Source organism: Nelumbo nucifera, chromosome 7 (assembly GCF_055504915.1).
Source record: "Nelumbo nucifera cultivar China Antique chromosome 7, China Antique-T2T, whole genome shotgun sequence".
NCBI lineage: Eukaryota > Viridiplantae > Streptophyta > Magnoliopsida > Proteales > Nelumbonaceae > Nelumbo > Nelumbo nucifera.
In genome coordinates this window covers 3,686,155-3,707,695 of record NC_142655.1, presented here as the reverse complement: position 1 = coordinate 3,707,695, position 21,541 = coordinate 3,686,155, and the positions used below count along the sequence as shown (strand labels likewise).

The window sequence follows — 21,541 nt, the reverse complement described above, 5'->3', positions numbered from 1 at the left end:
AGTTTTTTCATAAGGATTTGGTGCCTTTGATCACATTGATTAAGGCTATGTTTGGCTTGAAGGAAAAAGTAAGGAAAGGAAAGGAAGGAAAACCTTTACAAATCTTGCATAGATTTCCTTGCATTTCCCTTCCTTTCCCTACTCTTTCCTTCAAACTAAACATAGGTAAGAGTCCCTTTGAACTATGTTCACACTGTTGGCACAGTCCCTTGCAGCCTTGCATAATTACATTGGAATATCTCTCCATATAAACAAAAAGTATAGAAGTACAAAAATATTTCCTATATGCATGACTGTAAGAGATTGAAAATGATATAAACACAATCTCGTGAGGACTGAATCCAATCTCCTATATACAAACGTAAAGATCATGCAGTACTTGCACTGACTTCACAGCATGTCTTGGCTGTACATCGGAAACATCTCCCGTATTTATAATTATTAACGAGAAGATGTTCTCAATACAGGGTAGGATAGGATGTGGCTGTGGGGGTATCTAAACACAGGTTCATGGTCATATGGGCCATGACACCAACATCCATAGCCACGGTTTAAATCTGCTTCCCACATGACACCACAACCATATATATGAAATCTCCCTGTAAATGACAAAACACAAGTACAAAATATGTTCCCAATGTACGTTTGCAGTGCATTCATGGGTAATTGGGGTAGCGTTCGTGTGGGTAGCAGATTCAAGATCATAACAGAAATGTGCCAAGCCATATTAGCGGTAATTAATCATGGATAGCATCAGTTGAGATTGACTTCTATTAAGACAAATGTGTGTCCAACCATTCTAACAACTTTTTGCAACTTTACATCGGGAATATCTCCCTGTGAAATAAAACACACAAGTAGTAAAAGCTGCTCGATTGGACTTTGCCCTGACTGAAGCCAAACTCACATCCGTCTTGAGATTATTAAAGAATGAACTAGAAGCTGGAAACCATATAATATATAACTGAATCGCAAGCCTCATTCGAACAGTCTTTATAGCCTTGCATTGGGACCCATAAAATAAATCATAAAAATACGAAAATGCTCCCAATGCAAGGCTGTAAAAGTGTTCGAATGGTGTTCTAACGGAGATTGCACTGAAGCCGAGGCAGGAATACCAACTCTGTCAATTCAAAGCCAAACAAGCATTTGCAATTGCAGGTGGAAATGATGACTGTACAGGAATCGAATTTACAGACGAAATAAACCAATCACGTTAACTCAAGAATCCAGACAAGCAGATAATGGCCCTTCATATTGCGCAAGTTAGAAACTCTACAGAGGAATCAAATGAGTTCACATGCTTCTACAATGACCAAAAACAATAAAAATAGAACCTGAAATCACTTCAATACAAATGAAAGCGTCAAATATTAGACCATAAAACAAATCAAAATTATTGACAGATTGTGCCTGTCAACACTGAATCAAAACGTTAGATCCACACATGTTTTCTACTTTTTTTTTCTGAAAAATTAGAAGAAAACAAATGAAAATGTCCAAAATAAACCTAACAAGATCCACCTGATCTCATCTCCATCAACCAGAGTATAAATATTGTACATCGCCAAGCACCGGTAGCACTATCAACCACATCAATATTTCACCACCATTTACACCTATCCTGGAAAAGGGAAAAAAAAAAGTGATTGCTTCTTGATGCCACCTGCTGAAAACCATACAAGTACCTCCCTATAAGAGGAGCTATTTCTCCATCACCTTTCTATGCTACCACCTCTTGTTTAGTTGTTTCACACTTTCACTGAGCTTTTGGTTTCTGAATTTTCACGTAAGGGAAGAATCCCATGAAGTGGACGACCCTTGGGGCCCATCCCCGTTGCTGGGCACGGCAGAACATCAAGAACGTGTTTGCAAAGTAGGAGTTAAAACCCATGAGGACATGCCACAGTGCATGACCCTGTGGGTTAACATGCCAGTGAGAAATCTTTTTGCAGAGAAAACGATCAGACAGCCAACACAGACTCCCCAGGAATAAGGTTCCCACATAAAGCTTCGCAAGCCGCTTGGCGGACAAATCTTCAGTATGGATGTAGTACTTGTACATCCGGGGGATGCAGAGCAGACAGAGCATCCCATAATGCAGCTTGAAGCCAATGCCAAAACGCACATGTGAATGGGCAATGGCAAAGACAGCACCATAAAGGAATAAAAAGGTTGGCATCGTGCTCCTGTAGTGCCAATCTGGCGAGTAGAGGATATAGATGTAGAGGAGCATTTCCCACACCATTGGAGTTTCATCACTTTGCTGTTGGCTGGTAATAGATTCCAAATGTCATCATTTTCAAATGAATATCTCAATGGTAATATAACAATTGAATAGAATGCAAAAAAGAAAAAAAAAAAATCAGTCAAATGATCATTTCTTAACCTAGCAGATTTTACTGAAAGATCATATTTTTCCCAAAATGAGTCTTACAAAAGGGGTGTAAGAAGGATCATGATCTATCCTCGTGTCTATGAAGGTTTCCACAACAAAAGAATGGAATATGATGGAAGAAGTTTGTAAAGTGCTCTATCATGTATGCAACCTGTCCACAAATCATGTTGAACTGCAAACTAAATTTTTTTCCCAACTAGATGTGTTCACGGGCCAGACTTCAGGCTTGACTTTACACTATTTCGAGCTCGGGCTTTGAGCTGGGCCCATTCAAATTTTGGCAAGAGCACTGGAGCCCAGCCCATGAATAGGTCTATCCCGAACCACCAATTCCTCCCTCTTTTTATTTCTGCCACTGTCCCTAGGCTTAGAACCTACATTATATGGAACAATTCTTGCTATTGAAATCTGGTCTGTTGTAAAACAAGTCTGACACATTTCTGTTAAAAAAACAGTCTGACACATTCACTTCTGAAATACATATAAATGTCTTGTAATTTTTATGTCCTGCAACCCACTATATCTACTCTTTTAAATTTGGTTTTTACAACATGCACTCTGATACATGCATGCGTATATGCATGGATGGGTCCAAATTTCTAGACATTCTTGACTTGTCATGTCTGACACCTCATTTCTACATCAACATGATATTCATGATGTACGCCTTCTCAGATAATAAAAATCAAAATCATATATTTTGGCTTGCTTAGACGAAACTGATCAGGGTCAAAATATCGAATAGCTTTCACCACCCCTAACATTAAAATTTATTTATGCAGATAAGATTACTGTTGCCCCGGTGAGATTAACTTCATGGTTTAAGCTGTAGAGTTAAATGGATTAAAAGAAAAAATTTAAAGATCTTTATGCTTTGGAATAATTAAAAAGAGAGCTAATTAGGGCTTCTACGTAACAAAAGAATGATAAGAGAAGAAAGTTGTGAACAGTAAAGATGATGTGAATATTAAAAGAAAAACAGCAAAAGGAAGAACAGAGCCACACAAGAGAGAGAGAGAGAGAGAGAGAGAGATGAGAGAAGAGGGAGAAGAACAGTTCAGTCCATTATAACTCCCTTCAGCCCTACCAATATGTTTTATTAATTGTGAATACTAACTGTAAATGGAATTGCATGAATGCTCCCAAAGGGCAGCTGAGTTGGTAAACAAAAAATAAATAAAAGATGGCCCATATACTTAAAGGCCCAATATAAGAAAGAGACAACTTAGAAATAAAACAATAAAAAGGAGCAAGTTAAGGTCCATCCAACCAAATCTTTCTACAATAAGGATTTAAGCTGTGGATGGTAACAATTTCTTTTTATAGATAAGCTACTAAGCTCAAATGGTTAGTCATCAGTCATCACTGGTTAGGACTTAGGATTAAGGCAGGATTGAACCCCAAGTCTCATGTTTGACTCCTTAAGACCTTGCCAACTAAAGCCAGCTAGCACCTGATGTAACTAGGATTAGGGGTGGCTATTAGTTTTCAGGGATTGTACATTCCTTTCTTCTCATTGGTGCAAACTGTGCAGTTAACAAATAGAAGTGGATTGATTATTGTGTAGAAAAAAACAAAAAGAAATGATTACTGGTCGGCTGCAGTAACTTATTTTGGTCAACCTCCACGGATATTCAATCCTTAAGGATAGCCATTGGCATGTTCTATCCAATAAAGATTGTAAGCTTGTAGGAAAAAACTGGAATTTCAGTAACTCTAGCAAAAAGAACCCATGGAAGCATACTTATACTAATCAATATTCAATAACTGAATTCATTAAGAAAAAAGGAAACTTGCTTTGGAATGAAAGTAATAGTACAAAACTAAGAGTCTAAGACGTTATAAATAGAATAACAATAACTTAAAACTGAATTGAACACAAAACTCGGGTTCTTGCATCTAACAACTTCTTTGTAATCAGTAAAAGGTTATCTTCTTACTTATTAAAGATAAATTTATCTTATCCTTAAAGATAGACAGACATATTATAAAGTATTACTTACGACAAGCATTAATGATATTGCATCGTGATAAAACAAAAGATCTTAAAAGAGAAAATGCAAGTATGAAATGGTTCAGAATCTTCCCCAATCTCTTTTGGGATCAACCCACCTCTTAGCTTCTTAGGTGTAAATAATTCAACTCAACTCAACTGAATAAAAGCCTTGTCCAACTATATGGGGTTGGCTACATTACTCCTGTAATGCCCTTCCACTCTGTTCAGTGCCATATCCATTGTTAAATCATCATCATCCAAGCCTTACCCATTGTTAAATCTTGGATGTAAATAATTAAATGACAAAAAAAAAAATCAAATTACCACTGGGTCTTGAAAATGGGGAATTTGAAAGATCCTATGAATCAGACCACTATAATTATTTCCCAAAGTGCACCCTACTATTGCATGTGCTTAAGACATGCAGTTGTGTTAGTGGGTTCCACTACAGCTGCATTAGGCCCAGACCAAAAAAATACCCCCATCTTAATCAAAATTCGTATATACCCTCTACAATTTGTGGTTGTACTGTTTCAATCTATATATGAGGTGTCAGGATTTCAAACTCAAATAAGGCTGGCTTGCCCAATCTTCTTCAAGCACAACCCAGCACATGAAAATTCAGGAAGGCTAGTTGGCCAACAAATTCATAAGAGGCCAACACAATATGACCCACCAAGATTAAGGGAACCTAGGAGCTTCTAGGAATGGTTAGTGGTCACTGGTCAGGGATGACAGGTATATTACTCAGTTTTTCAGAACCACTTGGTGTCTATGATACCTGGATACCATAAATAGGTGTGATATGGTTTGGACACTTAATTGTTTCTGTAAATTTTGAATCCAACACCTTGTCTAGTTGTGTCCTTGATATATCTGAGTAAAATAGGTTGGCATGGGTAATTCAATCAGAGAAGAGTGGCTTGCTTTGTTGCAAGGCTCAAAATTTGTTTCATCAACAGATTGGACAATTTACAAGTAGAAGGAGATTGCCAAGCGGTCAGTAATTGGCTTGAATCAGAGGAAGTGATCACTAATTTATTCCTTCATCATTAATGTTATTAGGTGCACAAAATGAAGAACTGAGAGAATTAATTCATATAAGGGTTGTTCAGTGGCTGAAATCTTCAGAGCTGTTTACAGATTTCACAGTGGTTGATTTGTTGAGGAAATGGGGTGAGATTGCTAACTGCACCCAGACCAAAGCAATCGTGTGTGTGTCCTGGACTCCCCCACCGGCTGGCTTCTTAAAACTGAACTTTGATGGGAGTAGTCGGGGGAATCCTGGACAATCAGGGATTGGTGGTGTGTTTAGGGATGAGAATGGGCTTGTCTCAGCCATGTTCTCCGGCCCAATTGGAGTGGGTGACTCTCTCAGGGCTGAAATCTTTGCAGTTATGGAAGGAGTTCAAAGAGCCAAGGAAATGAATATAAGAAAACTCATCATTGAAGGGGATTCAGAGGTGGTGGTAGGGTGGCTGAATAAAGAAAACAGCAGTTTATGGATGTACAGTAACGAGAGGAGGAAGTTTAGGTGGCTGGTTCAAGAGATGGAAGTTAAGGTTAGCTGGGTGAATAGATCAGCTAACTCCTTTGCAGATGGATTAGATAAGCAAGGAGTCGAGAGGGAGTCAATGTTTTGGGCACAAGTGTAATTTTTCCTTTTTGTTCTTGGGAGTGTTAAGCTCCTTTTGGAAGATAAGAAAGTTTATCTTCCTCTCTGTAATTACTTTTGTGATTAAGTAATGAAATGTTGTTATTGATCAAAAAAATGTTATTAGGTGCACAAGTGGAGGCATAAATCCAAATCTTCTGAGATCAAAGTGGCAGAACTACAGAAACAGATGTGAGCTCCATGCTGAGATCAAAAGATTTAAAGACTGAACAGAAGATAGAGCCACAGCCACCTAAAAGGGTTAAGATCATTGCCTCTGTTGTTACAAATGGAAAGAAAGGAGAAATGGGTGTTGATATGTTGAGTGAAGGATAATCATAAGAATGACTGCAATATCAATAGGCAGAATAAGGAATTAGGTGAAATCAAATGATGATGGCAACTCAAATGATGACTGTGAAAGGATGACATTCTTTAACTTTGGACTTTGAAATGTGATTCAAAAAGTGGGTCTGTTATTCAGAAGCAATCTCCAATCTGCTGACAAGCTTATGACGAAACTTGAAACTTCCACACTTGCAACTAGATCCTATTGCTATAACTACAATCTGGGGTAGGAAGGGGGAGACCAACTTGTGCAGTAATATCTAATAGGATGATTATTTGGCAACATAAAACTATGTCATTCCATCGTTGATCTAAAATCTAGAAACTCCTCCCTGATGCTGATTGAAACATCAACCCAAATAGTCATAAGATCCGAGGTTCAAAATATCGATATGCCCGATACGCCGGTATGGGCGTATTGGGCGAATTGATACTATTTTTTTTTTTTACTTTTTTTTCTGAAACCGGTTCAGGGGGGGCGGTTTAGGGCTCCTCTACCCCCTGAACCAGTCAGACCCCCGATACACCCACTATAGGGGCGTATCGGTAGGGTCCCGGAACGATACGTATGACCAATACGGGCCGATACGTGTCGATACTTTGAACCTTGATAAGATCCATAATAGTGACTCAGGTAACTCTCCTTTAGTGGAGAAGACTATAGCATATTAGCATTTCACTCCTCCCATACAGAGCACAAAAGAGCCACTCTCACCTTCAAATGAACAAATCCCCTTATGGCTGTGGGAGAGAAAAGGGAAGATCTAAAAGAAGCTAGGAATGTTATTAAGCAGTTGCTTCCAAGCACCAAAAAGGGAGAAGTGGCTCCATATCTCAGGTGATTAGATAGCCTTCCTTCCAATATTGAAGCATCTCTTCTCTATTTATTTTCATGTGGTAAGCCTCTTAGAAAAAAGCTTAAATTTTTTAATAGGACCAAGCCAAGTTGATTTGACAGGAAAACAGGTGAAGTTGGAAGGCAACTCTAAATTAGTCAGTCCTTAGATGAGATGCAACAATTCAGGTGATTGGGTTTATAGACAAACTATAAGGGAGATTTGCACTCTAGTTAAGGAGCTAAGAGCCACTTTTAGATAGATCATAAGTAACTGCAAATGGAATGGCTGAATAACTAGCTCAGCATGGGGTGTGTAGGGAGCAGTTGTTTTGGGCAAAATAGTAATATGGATTTAAATGTAAATTAAAGGGTGGCTGAAATGTTGTCCAGCACTGAATTGTATTTTACCATAATCTAAATTAGTAAATTTTCTTGTTGCGTACCCAAAAAAAGTTGATTTGACAGGAAATATTGAAGACAAGAGAATTTGAGCTCATAATAACTCTAAAGAAAGATGAATAAGAAGAAGCACTGCAGAATTCAATACAAGATTCCTCGTCATTCTTGCACATGCAGCTCCATCTTTTACACTTGTCCATCACTTAATTCTAATACAAAATTCCTCATAATCCTTGTCAGTTGCCTAGGCCACCAACTAGGCAAGCAGTATAAATATAAACATCTTAGTGGGGGCAAATAACTAATTATGAAACTTTTATATAAAAATATGAATTGAATTTGTGTAACACATTTTCCACCAAGAGGAACTTGTAGCGCTAAATACTAGGACAATTAATTCTTGTGTTCATATGTATGTTATTCAAAACCCTTGTCATTATTTCTAAAAAAACAAGTGTAAGTTGTCATTTCATCATTTACAAATTTAATCCAAGGTCTAATAGTTCACGATTAACATAAATTCCCATACTACTTATGCCAAGCTGTCACCTGGCCATCTTAGCTACACTTCCCTACATCTTTATAGAGTAAAGATTGAAAGTATCGTGTAAATCTCAGAACAGGACAGCATTTAAACATATTTTTGCTAATAAAAATACCTTAAATAATGATTAAAGAGAGACATTTTCATTCAGTATATGAGCAACAAAGAGATAGAAAAGGAGAAAACATGTAGTTGACACAACTTTGATTCAAGAAACATAAATTTATTGCCCAAAATTTACCCATTATAACTTGACTAAAGGAACAAAATATTGCAGCCAGGCCAGATTCTCCTTTTTCTTATATTTCCTTTCTCACTCTAATGGAGCAGCTTATGAGCAAGGAAACCCAAATAAATTAACAAGGAACAAAAGGATGTCCAGAGAGAAGATGGCATTTACATTCAAATCAATAGATCTATATATGGAAAAAAACTGATCCAGATGTACAATATAGTAACCATTCTATCTGAAACAAGTTAACAAAAAAGACAAGGAAAATGAAAAAGAAATTCCAAGAAGGGATAACACAGCAGAAATAAGCTTACACATGTTGTAGTGTTGCATGGTATAACATGCTCCCAATGGCAAGTGCCATATTAGATATGTGAAGCACACTAAATCTCTTCTCAAACCGTTGTCCCAAGGCATTTATAAGCCCAATGAATGCCAAAAGAACGGATGGGATATTTGATATAGTGTTATAGAATTCTGCAATATAGGATGAATAGACATAATTCTTCTCACACCACTCTGTGGTGGATGTCACAGGACCCCAGAAGCTTGATACTGTATCTGCCATTTTCCAATATATATGCTAAAAATATGGATATGATCAACAAAAGACCTTGTGCTACAATATCTCTGAAGTCACAAGGACTGCAAATAATATGCCTGCAAAACATACATAAAGGATAAGGTTTTATCAGCTTAACAATTAAGCACCTGTTAGAATACACAAATCAGGGGTATTTTGGTCATTTAGGTTTATCTATTTGAGAGTGAAAGGTCTATTTTATTCAAGTTTAAGTTATGTGTCCCATCACTTATGAGGGACAATATGGTCTTTCTTGTAACTATGTTATTGGAGATAAATACAAGTGGGTCGGCTAGAGGTGGACTGATTTTTCTAATCTTGTCGAACCCTTCTTCTTCTCTTCTTCTTTCTCCTCTTCTTCTTCTCTACTTTAACCTAGAATCAAATAGGGATTTCACATGGTATCAGAGCAATAAAACCTAGTTCTCTTTTCCCTTTTTTTCTTTCCTCACTGTTTGTCTTCTTCCTGGGTTCGCCGCCAACTATTTCAGCTCTCTTCGATTTTCTTCAAGCCTGAGTGGAAGCTCGACAAGAGGCCAAAAAAAGGAGTGGTCGTTTTGTGGTTTTGGAGGTGAGTGTGCCTCTAGTTACTGTGGTGGTGGTCGTTGAGGTTGTGTACTAGATGCCCTCTATTCTGTGATACGAAGAGGGCTGTTTGTGGACAGGTATGAGCAGTTCTGTTTTTTGCCCAAATAGTGGACTGTAAATGTTGTGTTTTGGTTCAAAATATTTTTTTGTGGAGGTTTGAAGTGATTAGTATGCATATCAGCCTTCTTCTCTGTTTTTACCTCATATGTGTGCTGAAAGTAGAGTTTTTCGACTGCTGAAGTTCACGACAGCAGTGGTGTGGTGGCGGTTGTACTGTGTTGAATGGTGTGTGGGTGATTCTGAATAGTTGAAAGTGAAACCTTGTGTCGTGTGGTGGTGTTTATACTGATTTCTGTGTTTGGTTTAATGGCTGAGTGACTTCAGCCCTTGTATTTGGTGTGTGAATGGTTTTGTAGTGTGCAGTACAGGTGTTTGATTTAATGACTGAGTGATTTCAGTTTTTGTATTTGATGTGCAATGTGTATTTGAAGAAGTTGGTGGTGCTAAGAAAGATAAGTTTTGTGGAAGTGCGTGAAGTTGTGCTGAATATTTGAAGGTGAATTAGTTAAGATGGCATCGATTGGAGATGGGAATGACAACAAAAGAGGCGTTATGATTCCTCCAGATTACCTAAATGTTCAAATGACATCTATTAAGTTGAATGCTGAGAATATGTGCCGTGGGCAAAATCTGTAGAGGTGTTTTTAAAGGCCAAGAAAAAAGTAAAACATGTGAGAGAGGAGAAACCCTCCTCTGATTCTCCGGGGTTTAGTGACTGGGAACAGAAAGATGCACAAATAATGACATGGCTGTGGAATAGCATGGAACAAAAAATTAGCGTGAACTTTATGTTCCTAGATACAGCTGAAGAAATCTGAGATCATGCTAAGAAACTGTACTCCGGACAAGACAATACAACTAGGGTGTATCAGTTGTACCAAGAGTACTTTAATCTGAAGCAAGGCAGTCAAAGTTTGGAGGAATACTATGCAAGTCTGAGGAATATCCGAAATGAGCTTAATGTGTATCATCCTCTGACACAGGATGTTTAGATTCAGCAACAACAGCGTGAGCAACTTGATGTGACAAGATTTCCGATGGGTTTGAAGGCTAAATATGAGCTTATCTATGCACAAATACTAGGGGGGTCTGCTCTTCCCTCACTTGAATAAGTTTTTGCCCGTCTCAAGAGGACATCTATTGAGTCTATAGAGCATTCTTCTCTCTCAGACAGGTCTGGTTTTGTGGTGACTAGAGGGAGAGGCCGTGGAAATAGAGGTGGTGGTGGTGGTCGTGGCCTTCCAGGTAACCGTGGTGGTCCCATGTTTAACCGTGCTGGTGGCCGGAGTGAAGGTCGGGATTCAAGGGGAGTTCGTGGTAAAGGAAGAAGTAATGCCCCTAGGAAGTGTACACACTGTGGATTAGAGGGGCACACGGTTAATTTCTGCTATAATTTACATGGTCCACCCAACACTTGGGCTAACCATGCTGTGTCTAAGGGTAGTGGTACAAGTACTGAAAGTCAGCAAACTGACCCGATTCCCTCCACATCTACTGGTGCTTCTAGGAAGGAGATGGTGAGTGTACCCCGTGCAGTATATGAGCAGTTCCTTTAGACATCTCAGCAGAACACAGCTACCCTTGCCCATTTAGGTATGGCTTGCTTGGCTTCCAAGCCTTCACCCTAGATCATTGACTCCGGAGCCTCGGACCATATGTCTGGGACTCCTAATGTATTTTCTTCTCTTTCTCGGTCCTCCACATCTCAAACAGTTACTCTTGCTAATGGTGTTGGTGATGTTGATCTCTCCTCCTTGTCTTTATCATCTGTTTTATATGTTCCCAAGTTCCCCTTTAATCTTATGTTTGTTAGTAGATTAACCAAGTCACTTAATTGTTCCATAACCTTTTATCCCTCTTCTTGTGTGTTTTAGGATCTCAAGACGGGGATGAAGCTTGGTGGAGGGCATGAGGCAGGTGGATTGTATTACCTTGATGGTGGTGGCCCTCCAGTAGCTTTTCAGTCTTCTCTTACTCCTCTTCAATGGCACTACAGACATGGTCATCATTCTCTTAAGGCTCTGAAGTTGATGGTTCCTTCCTTGACTCATTTTTCATCTTTGGATTGTGAGTCGTGTCAACTTGGGAAACATCATAGAGTCTCTTTTAGTCCAAGAGTTGATAGTCGTGTCTCAATTCATTTTTCTTTAGTTCATTCTGATGTTTGGGGTCCAATCAAAGTAATGTCATACAATGGCTATAAGTATTTTGTAATTTTTGTTGATGACATTCAAGGATGACATGGATTTATCTTATTAAAGATCACAGTGAAGTGTTTTCTATTTTTCAAAAATTTTATGCTGAAATACGTACCCAATTTGGTGTTCATATTAAAATTCTTCGCTCCGATAATGCCAAAGAGTACACCTCAATACCATTTCAGCAATACTTAGAGCACCATGGGATAATTCATCAAACTTCTTGTGCCTACACCCCACAACAGAACGGTGTAGCTGAACGGAAAAATCGACATCTCCTTGAAATTGCTCGGTCTTTGATGCTTAATATGAATGTCCCAAAGCATTTTTGGAGTGATGTTGTCCTCACATCTTGTTTTCTTATCAATCGAATGCCCATGTCCATCCTTGGAAGTCAATCCCCCTTCTCGGTGTTGTTTCCCACCTTGTCTCCGTTTCCTCTCACCCCAAGAGTCTTTGGATGTGTTTGTTTTGTTCAAAACTTGGGGCCTGGTTTAGACAAGTTAGATGCACGAGCTACTAAATGTATCTTCCTTGGCTACTCAAGGACTCAAAAAGGGTATAAGTGCTATAACCCTAACTTCCATAAGTCATCTGTGTGTTCCGATGTCACCTTCTTTGAATCAATTCCTTTTTTTCTCGGATACTATGGTTTCTTCTCCTTCCTCCGTAGTTCCTCTTCCTGTCCCTATTGCGGATCCCCTTCCCGTGGTTCCCATTCCAGTTGCAGATTCACCTCCCATGCCAGTTACTACTGAGAGGCCACCAATCAAACACGTGTCTACTCACAGAGAGCACCGGCCCCTCCTCCAATTCAGCCCTCGTCGACAGATCCTGCCATTGCTTCTTCTCCCTTAAACCTTGATCTTCCTATTGCCCTGCGGAAAGGTAAACGCACTTGTACTTCTCATCCTATTTCACACTATGTTTCAGTTGCTCACCTTTCTGCTTCTCATTGCAACTTTATATCATTGCTTTCATCTGTTTCCATTCCCAAGACTGTCCAGGAAGCCCTTACCTCCCCAGGGTGGCGGCAAGCCATGGAAGAGGAACTCTCTGCTCTACAACACAATCAAACGTGGAAACTTACTGCCCTTCCTCCTGGTAAGCATGTTGTTGGGTGTAAGTGGGTCTACATAGTGAAGTATCTTCCTGATGGCAGTTTGGAGCGATTGAAGGCCAGGTTAGTGGCCAAGGGCTATTCTCAGCTGTATGGTGTGGACTATATGGAGACATTTTCTCTTGTGGCTAAAATTGGTTCAGTTCGGGTGTTGATATCATTAGCTGCTATGTATGATTGGCCTCTTGTGCAACTGGACATCAAAAATGCTTTCCTACATGGTGATCTCATTGAGAAGTGTATATTGAGCAACCGCCAGGGTTTGTTGCTCAGGGGGTGGATGGTAAGGTTTGTAGACTCAAAAAGGCAATTTATGGACTGAAACAATCTCCATGCGCATGGTTTGGGAGGTTCAGTGAAGTAGTGAAAGAATTTGGGATGAAACAATGTCAAGTAGGCCATTCTGTGTTCAGCCATGACTCAAAAGATGGGAAAATCTTGCTAGTGGTGTATGTGGATGATATTGTCATAACTATGAGTGACAGTAACGGGATTGACAGGCTGAAGAAATTCCTATAGGACCACTTCAATACGAAAGATTTTGGTAAGTTGAAATACTTCCTGGGAATAGAAGTTGCAAGGTCAAGGCATGGAATTAACTTATGTCAAAGAAAATATGTTCTTGACCTACTTGAAGAAACAAGACTGTTAGGTGCTAAACCAGTAGAGACTCCTATGGAACTTAATGTCAAGTTGAGTGTTGATGCAGGTGAAGAGTTTAATGATCCTGGAAGATACAGGAGGTTGGTGGGAAAGTTGAATTATCTGACTATTACCCGACCAGATATATCATTTGTTGTGAGTATGGTGAGTTAGTTTATGCAACATCCTCGGATTCCTCATTGAGAAGCAGTTCTAAGGATTGTTAGGTACCTGAAGGGTGCTCCAGGTCGTGGTTTGCTATACCGAAGTGGAGGGACTCTTGGAATAGTAGGGTATACAGATGCTGATTGGCCTGGTCCTATATCAGACAGGAGATCAACTATAGGTATTGTACCTTCCTTGGTGGCAATCTTGTAACTTGGAAGAGCGAGAAATAAACAGTGGTGGCAAGGAGTAGTGCAGAAGCTAAGTACAGAGCTATGGCTCATACCACATGTGAACTAGTATGGTTGAAGAACTTGCTACAAGAGATTGGGTTCTCGGTTGACAAACCCATGAGACTATACTGTGATAACCAAGCTGTTGTTCACATCTCTTCCAACCCAGTCTTCCATGAGAGAACCAAACATATTGAGGTCGATTGTCACTTAGTGAGAGAGAAAGTGAAAAGTGGAGTGATAACCACATCTCATGTGAGCTCAGGAAATCAGTGGGCAGATCTCTTTACAAAGGGATTGTCTCGGGGCAGCTTGAGGGGGAGTGTTAGAATACACAAATCAGGGGTATTTTGGTCATTTGGGTTTATCTATTTGAGAGTGAAAGGTCTATTTTATTTAAGTTTAAGTTATGTGTCCCATCACTTATGAGGGACAATATGGTCTTTCTTGTAACTATGTTATTGGAGATAAATACAAGTGGGTCGGCTAGAGGTGGACTCATTTTTCTAATCTGGCCGAACCTTTCTTCTTCTCTTCTTCTTCTTTCTCCTCTTCTTCTTCTCTACTTTAACCTAGAATTGAATAGGGATTTCACAGCACCAAAATTGAATAAATAGACCAACCTTTAAGAGTTCAGGCAATACCAGGTTGACAGAGTAGAGACCAATAAATTTCAAATGAGTAAAACCCATAGATGCTATACAACAACAGAGTCTAAGAAATGCCATTTTTATAACTCTGCATCTTTGTTTAATATAGTGACCAACAACCAAAATCAAACCAAAGCTTTAAGGCATACCAAACTTTAAAAACTTAACCAGAATCAAGAATCAGATGTTGCCATGTTAATATATGATCAACAACCAACACCAAACCAAAGCTTGAAGGCAAACCAACCTTTAAAACCTAGACCAAAATGTAGAATCAAATGTTGCACTTTTTTGAAAATTCCACAGTTTATCAAAGTGAAACACCAAATGTCACTCCCAAACCAAAACCAGAATACCAATCTAGTTTGATAATAAAAGAAAATTTTTATTAAAATAAAAGAAGAATAAAGGAGAGGTGATAAAAGATTACCTAGAGTACAAAATACAAGTTAACACCAACTACTCACAAACAACTAGAAAAAAGAACTACGAAAAATCAAACTCCATAATCAAGACTCACCAAAGCCACACAAAAAGAAAATTACCCAACTTGCTTCCAAAGAGAAGTACCAACCACCAAAACCCTTGACAAACCAATAATAGGTAAAACTGCATTTCTACACTACAAAACAAAGATTTTTTTATCAATAACAGAACCAATTCATTAAATTAAAAAAGCAAGGCAGTACAAGGAATAGAAAAGGGAGAGATAAACTCTCTTAACTCTCACAAAACAGAAAAAAAATTACAATGTTGCCCAAAAAAACCGATTTCTCCCCATCCCTTGTTTAGCAAAACAGTCTGCAAATGAATTAGCATCTCTTTTCACCCATTGTATAATGACCTCCATGTCTTGTAGCAAGCTTCTATGAACACTTAGAATAGAAAAAAGAACCACACACCACAAACAACTAGGGTATTTGGCACCAATGCGTTTCATAGACATTCCGTTTCACAAGCACTCCCAATTCATAGGTGTTTCATTTCTCCCTTTTTTTTTGAAAAATGCAAGCAAAACCATAGTTGGTGGAATCGTGGAGATTCATGCTGACTAGGCATTTAGTGTTTTGACTTATTTTTATAATAAATATTCATAATGACTGTATGACATCTCAAAATCTGTCAGATTTTGAGAATTTCAATGTTCCACATCACATTGGTGATTCAAGATCACCAAGGCAATTCAAGAAACATCAATTCGACAGTTCAAGAAATGCCTCTTTCCACAAATCCCAAAGCTCATCATTGCAACAACATTTCAAAGAAAAACAACAGCTCACCAAATGCGTTTATATAGCATTTTTGCTTTTTTTCTTATGTGGCAAACTCGTGAGATGCTATGGTGCCAAACACCCACAACATCCATAACCATCTTCAACAAGAAACGCCCTCAACCATCACCTCCCTAACACATTCGTATTCAAATTAAAATTCCTTCTCCCATTCAACAGCAAGCCTGCAAACCTCATTAGCTCCAGCTACATCCCTTTATACACTCTAAATAACAAAATCATCAACATAACTTGTTTCAATCCATAAATGTGTTTTTAGAGTCTGAAATTTTACTTCTTTGATTCTTTATAATTCCAAAGAAACTTTTTCTTGCAAACCCTTACTCCTAAAAAGAACAAGCCTAGCTTCTTGCCAACTTTAACTTTTTCAACCACCATTTTCATATCCCCCTTCCTATTTATTTGAATAACTCCATCAAATGGGATAACACTTTCAGCAACATCTTGCTCCTTCTACCTCACCCCCTTCCCGAACTATCAACAAAATCCTTCTTATATTTTCCAAGATTCTTGGTGGATGAAAAAGGTTAGTATCTTTTATCCTGAATGGTACCTAGGGAATGCAAGCAGATTGGATCGGATTCGAATCAGGGTATATCTGAATCCAATCTGACACTGTTCATGTTGGATCCAATTAGGAATGGCAGCAGGGCAGGGTAGGGACAGGGAGCCTCTCCCCATTCCCATCCCCGCAAGAATCCCCGTCCCCGTCCCCGCTAATGGGGACAAGGTTATCCTCATCCCCGTCCCCACGAGGATTCCCATTCCCTGTGATTTTTTATAATGTTAACCATTTTGTTTTTATTTTTTATTTTATTTAAAAAATAAAAAAAATGATTAAAATTTACAATCCTATTAGAAAAGATTCAAGCATATTCAACCATATTTTTAAAAATATTAATATATAGATGTATGTGTACATATATACATATATAGCGTGTGCATACATATATACATATATATTAGTGGGGATCCCACGAGGCAGGGATCGGGGTCCCCGCGGGGCGGGGAGTGCTCTCCATGTCCCCACTAACGGGGATGAAAATTTCCCCATCCCTGTCCCCACAGGGGGGAAATCATCCCCATCCCCGCCCCATTCAGGTGGATCCCCATGGGGATCGGGGAAATGAGGAAATTGCCATCCCTAGATCCGGTCCAATCCGAATATCCGATCGGATCTGATAGGCCTCGATTTGAATTTGAATCATATCGGTAAGTCATCTTGGATCTTATCCAATCCGAGTTGTTTTCTTTAAAAAATAATAAATTATTAAAAGAAAAATATAATATACCAATTTAGATAAAGAAAAAACAAAAAATACAAGTATTTTTTAATTATTTTCATCATATATATACATGTTTTTTTTAAATAAATAATATAACAAATTTATAAAAATACAATATAAATAATATATTTATAAATAAATAAATAAATAGCATATATATATATATATGTATTATATATATTTATATTTATAAATATATAACATATATCGGATCGGATAGGGGTGATCCAAATCCGATCCGATTTCTGATCAGATCCTATTATCCAATCCGATCTGAAGATCCGAATAGGGGTGATCCGAATTCGACCAAATAGGATCAGATCGGATCATGATCCGATCCATTTGCACCCTTAATGGTACCTCCCTAGTTCCTCTAAGGGGAGGGAGCATTCATAATGCTTAACACAACCCCAAGGCTCCAACCTCGGAAAAAAGAGATTTCAATAGGTTAGGGGTCACTCAACAATGCCATCAACTGACCTCAAAGTTCAAAAAAAAAAGCACTGATTAATTTCTTGTATCACTTAAGGGAAATCAAGCAATTGGCTGGGGACATCATTGTGGCAGTTAATTGGACTCCGAGGTCAGTTAATTGTTTCGCTGGTTTACTAGCTCGACAAGAAGTTAACAGGATACACATGTTTTGGGAAATTATCAATGTAAGCTGAATGAAAAGATCATAGTAATTCATGAGGATTAGACGGTACAGCAGCCTAACAAAATGGGTTTCTCAACATTCTTTTATTAATCAATGAAATTTTCATTGTTTTCAATAAAAATAAATAAAAAATAAATAAACTATTCACCCCACCTCTAAGTGAGTTCATTTTTTACGAAAGTGGTGTTTTACTATGTTCAAGCAGGCACCTCACCATGTGGTTCCTGCCTCAAGCTCTATAAACACATCTCTTATATGGAATCAGAAATCAGCAAACAACCTAGCAGACAACTGTCCATTATTGTGAACCATTCAATACTTTAACATTGCATGTTCTGAATGAAATGGTTTCATAACTAAGACCATTCTTTACCCCTCAAGCCACTATATGAAGTAGAAAATTCAATGCATTTCACTTTCCCAGTTCCATTTCCTGATACTTATCCAACTCCATTCTTATAATCTAATTTTACAAAGTAAATATTAACCACTTCAGTTCAGTCAGCAGCCTCATGATATCAAAATCAGCAGTTTAAAGCACTTAAAGAAACAGGACCGAAGATGCCAGCTTCAATTATAGCAATGTGAAATTGTCAGTGGAACAGGGAGATTCCCTATAATATGCCAATATAGATACTGACACAGCTAACATCCTTCCAATGTTCCATGTATCTTGATTGAACTATTGTAGTGTAAACTGCATGTGTGTAAGGCTGTGGCTGGGTGTCATCTTAACACCCCCGGTTGTATGAATCTTTTTTCTTTTAATGAAATTTTTTATTCTGATTCTTAAAAAAAAAAAGAAAAAAAAAAGATATGACACAGGCACATATATAGGAATAATTAACTTTCTAACATTTACAGATTTTTGTTGGTGTAATTTGCTAAACCATAGCACTTTACATTTTTTTTATCAGTACATACCATTTTACTTTTTTTTGATAGTTAACAATTAAAATTTTATAAATTTATCAGAAATATATATACATAGTGCATAGCACCCCTTTTTTGGATTTTCATATCTACAAAATTCACACTTGTTTCTGATTTTCATTACAAAATTAGCATATACTATTCAGGCTAAAGACATAAATGTGCTGGTAGGATGAGTTCATCTCCAGAAACGTGAGGTGCCCCTAGGGATCTTTGAATGGCCATCCAATAAATTAGTCAAAGACCAACAGTCTTCAATTCTCCATCATCATGGCTTAAGGTTTTGTTTTTGTATTTGGAGTAATCTAATAGATAATACAAATAAATCTCAAAATGTTAAAAATTTAGAAGCAAGCACCCCTTTAAAAACTGCATCTCATGTTCTTTTCAATAGCATACATCAGACACACAAATGGAAAAAAATAATAAGACATACAGCTACAAAGTGAAAGCTTGGCTGGAGAGTACTCAGCAGTTTCCTCAAGCCCAAGCCAGGTTTCCTCCTGTTTATGCAACAAAATAGATAAAAGGTATCAATTAAAACTCTTCCCAGCAACTCTTGAATCTTGAACACCCAAATGAGCCTCTAGTCAGTGCTTAATATATAACCTAGTTTCCAAGACAACAATCATCCATAACCAGCCAAAGTTAAAATAACACTAATTTGACATTAAGAGTGTCGATCAGAATAAAATTTAAAATCTTCAATTTTCATTCATAAATTAATCTCCTCTTAAAACAACTCGAGGAATGAATAATTCTTGGTAAGCTTAACAGACGGCATTGGAGAAGTGGCATTCTATGCAAGATCAAGGCGATCATATAATTTATCATCAAAGCAATGGGCTGCAATCAAAATGCCGTGAATGTGCAGACCTTGATTTGAACTTTATATTTTGGTCCAATGTAGATTGCCACAGGACTGATTTCCACTTTACTTGTAAAGCGCTGATATGTAATGCTTAAAAGCTTCTTTGCTTCAGAGTAAACAAAAGTTCGAAACTAATTCTTGGAAAAATAAAAAAAAAAAGAGGATCCTAAGCACAAAGTCATTTACTTATAGGTTTGAATTTTAAGCAGATGCAATACTACTGGTCATTTTCCAGAGTCGTTAAAATGAGTTGACAGGGGAGGAGGACTCAAAATTTGGAAGAAAAAAGGTTCATGTACACAGATAGAATATTAACATCAACCATTCTCGTCCCATCTAGGTGGCAGCAATGTCTAGTTGTTCCACAAGAAACGTGGGTTCCAGTATTAAAATTCACAACGACAGATAGAACATTAACATCTGTAATGTTGTTAAACGAGCGAAAGTGGTTTAAGTAACAAGCATAGAAGTCTTCCTACAGCCTCCGAACCTCTCAAAAACTTGATTTCTCCCCACGGAAAAGAGAAAACAAAGAACGGAATCAAAATCAAATGCAGCGCTATTAAAAACTTAAAATAACTACTTCCGGTTTGCCAATTCTATTAAATTCCGAGCTTTATACCAAGTTCCCTAATCCCTGCAACTTCTTCGAAGTGCGAAGAAATGGAAAGAAACGGCATACAGTTCTAGGAGGAACGAATCAACAATAGCCAACCATACCTTGAACCTGCATCAAATCTCTGTTATTCGAAATCCCGATCAAATCCGACAACAAACAGCTTTGAGCTTCCCCATCCGCAGAACCCTCTTACTCTCTGTAAGAAAACGCAAAAGATGAAAAGAAAATCAAGACAAACAGGGTAGTGCCTGGTTCTGTGTGGTGGAAGATCTAATGAAATGAAATCCCGCGACGCGAAAGAGGGAGAGAGAGAGAGGAGTAAGAAACGGCTTTTAGGGTGTATAACGGAGAAAGTGATGATGGGTAAAGCGACTCCGGATCTCCTGCCCACACGCACAACATGAGATGTTCTCTATGTATGCATGTGATGTTATGTGGGTAGACGTAGGATTGTGGGCAGGAGATTCAGACTCGGGTAAAGGAGGTTTTCCACCAAGGCGCAAAGGCCAATGGGTTCTTTCGTGCCTTCGTGTTGGCGTCCTCTCTTTTGTTTGTGAACAGCGGAGGCTGCTCTTCATTTTTTCAAAATTGGGCATAGGAGTAGAACTGGCAAAATGTTGACCCAACCGGAAAAAAAGGGTTAGGGTCTCATATTTAGCTACTCGAACGTAAAAATAACTCGACCCGACCCAATTCAAAAAAAAACTGGGTTGGGTCATGGGTCAACTCATTGACTTGATTGTCAAGTTTAATTGGGATTATTTAGGCATTGTTAAAAGTTTTCACTCTTTAATTTTTTCTATTTAGTCTTTTACTTTTTATTGTTCTCTTTAAATTATTAAATGTTTAATTTTTTATTTTATATTTGGAATTTTGTGGTTAATTCTTTTAATTTTGACATTTTTCATGTATTTTTTTTAATTTCAATTATTTTTTAGGATGACCCATGGGTCAACCCTAACCCGAACATTTAGGGTTAGGGTCTAGCATTTGACAACCAACCCAAAAGTCAACCCGACCCGAAATCAAACCTGAACCCGACCCACCCAACCCAATTGCCCGGTCTACTTAGGAGGGTTGATGCTCACTCGATACATACAATACATAGGGCATGTTGCAACACTAAGCCCAAGCCCTCGTTTAGGAGTGTTTATTTTTAAGTATTTTTTTTTTCAAAATTAATGCTTATTTTAGGTCGAGACCACACATATGGCAATCTTTCTCGCTCTAACGT

The 21,541-nt window shown here is 38.2% G+C and overlaps 1 protein-coding gene across 2 annotated transcripts; it reads right to left on the bottom strand.

Annotated features, from left to right (window-relative positions):
• Nucleotides 1–1,232: 1,232 nt before the first annotated feature.
• Nucleotides 1,233–20,645, bottom strand: LOC104597522 (alkaline ceramidase-like). Of its 2 annotated transcripts, XM_010259109.3 has the most exons (4): nt 20,409–20,645; nt 19,254–19,320; nt 8,724–9,069; nt 1,233–2,273 (listed from the first exon to the last, which is right to left on the bottom strand). In XM_010259109.3, the coding sequence occupies exons 3-4, from the start codon at nt 8,975–8,977 to the stop codon at nt 1,760–1,762; spliced, it is 768 nt and encodes a 255-aa protein (XP_010257411.1). In that variant the 5' UTR covers nt 8,978–9,069; nt 19,254–19,320; nt 20,409–20,645; the 3' UTR covers nt 1,233–1,759. The 2 variants fall into 2 exon arrangements, with proteins under 2 accessions (XP_010257411.1, XP_010257412.1); XM_010259110.3 differs by lacking the exon at nt 19,254–19,320.
• Between the last annotated feature and the right edge of the window lie 896 nt (nt 20,646–21,541).

Coding starts and splice junctions, on each gene's coding strand:
- LOC104597522 (XM_010259109.3), bottom strand. CDS start 8,977: ATGGCAGATACAGTATCAAGCTTCTGGGGTCCTGTGACATCCACCACA. Junction 2,274..8,723: donor CATGCAACACTACAACATGT/GTAAGCTTATTT, acceptor ATCTATTACCAG/CCAACAGCAAAGTGATGAAA.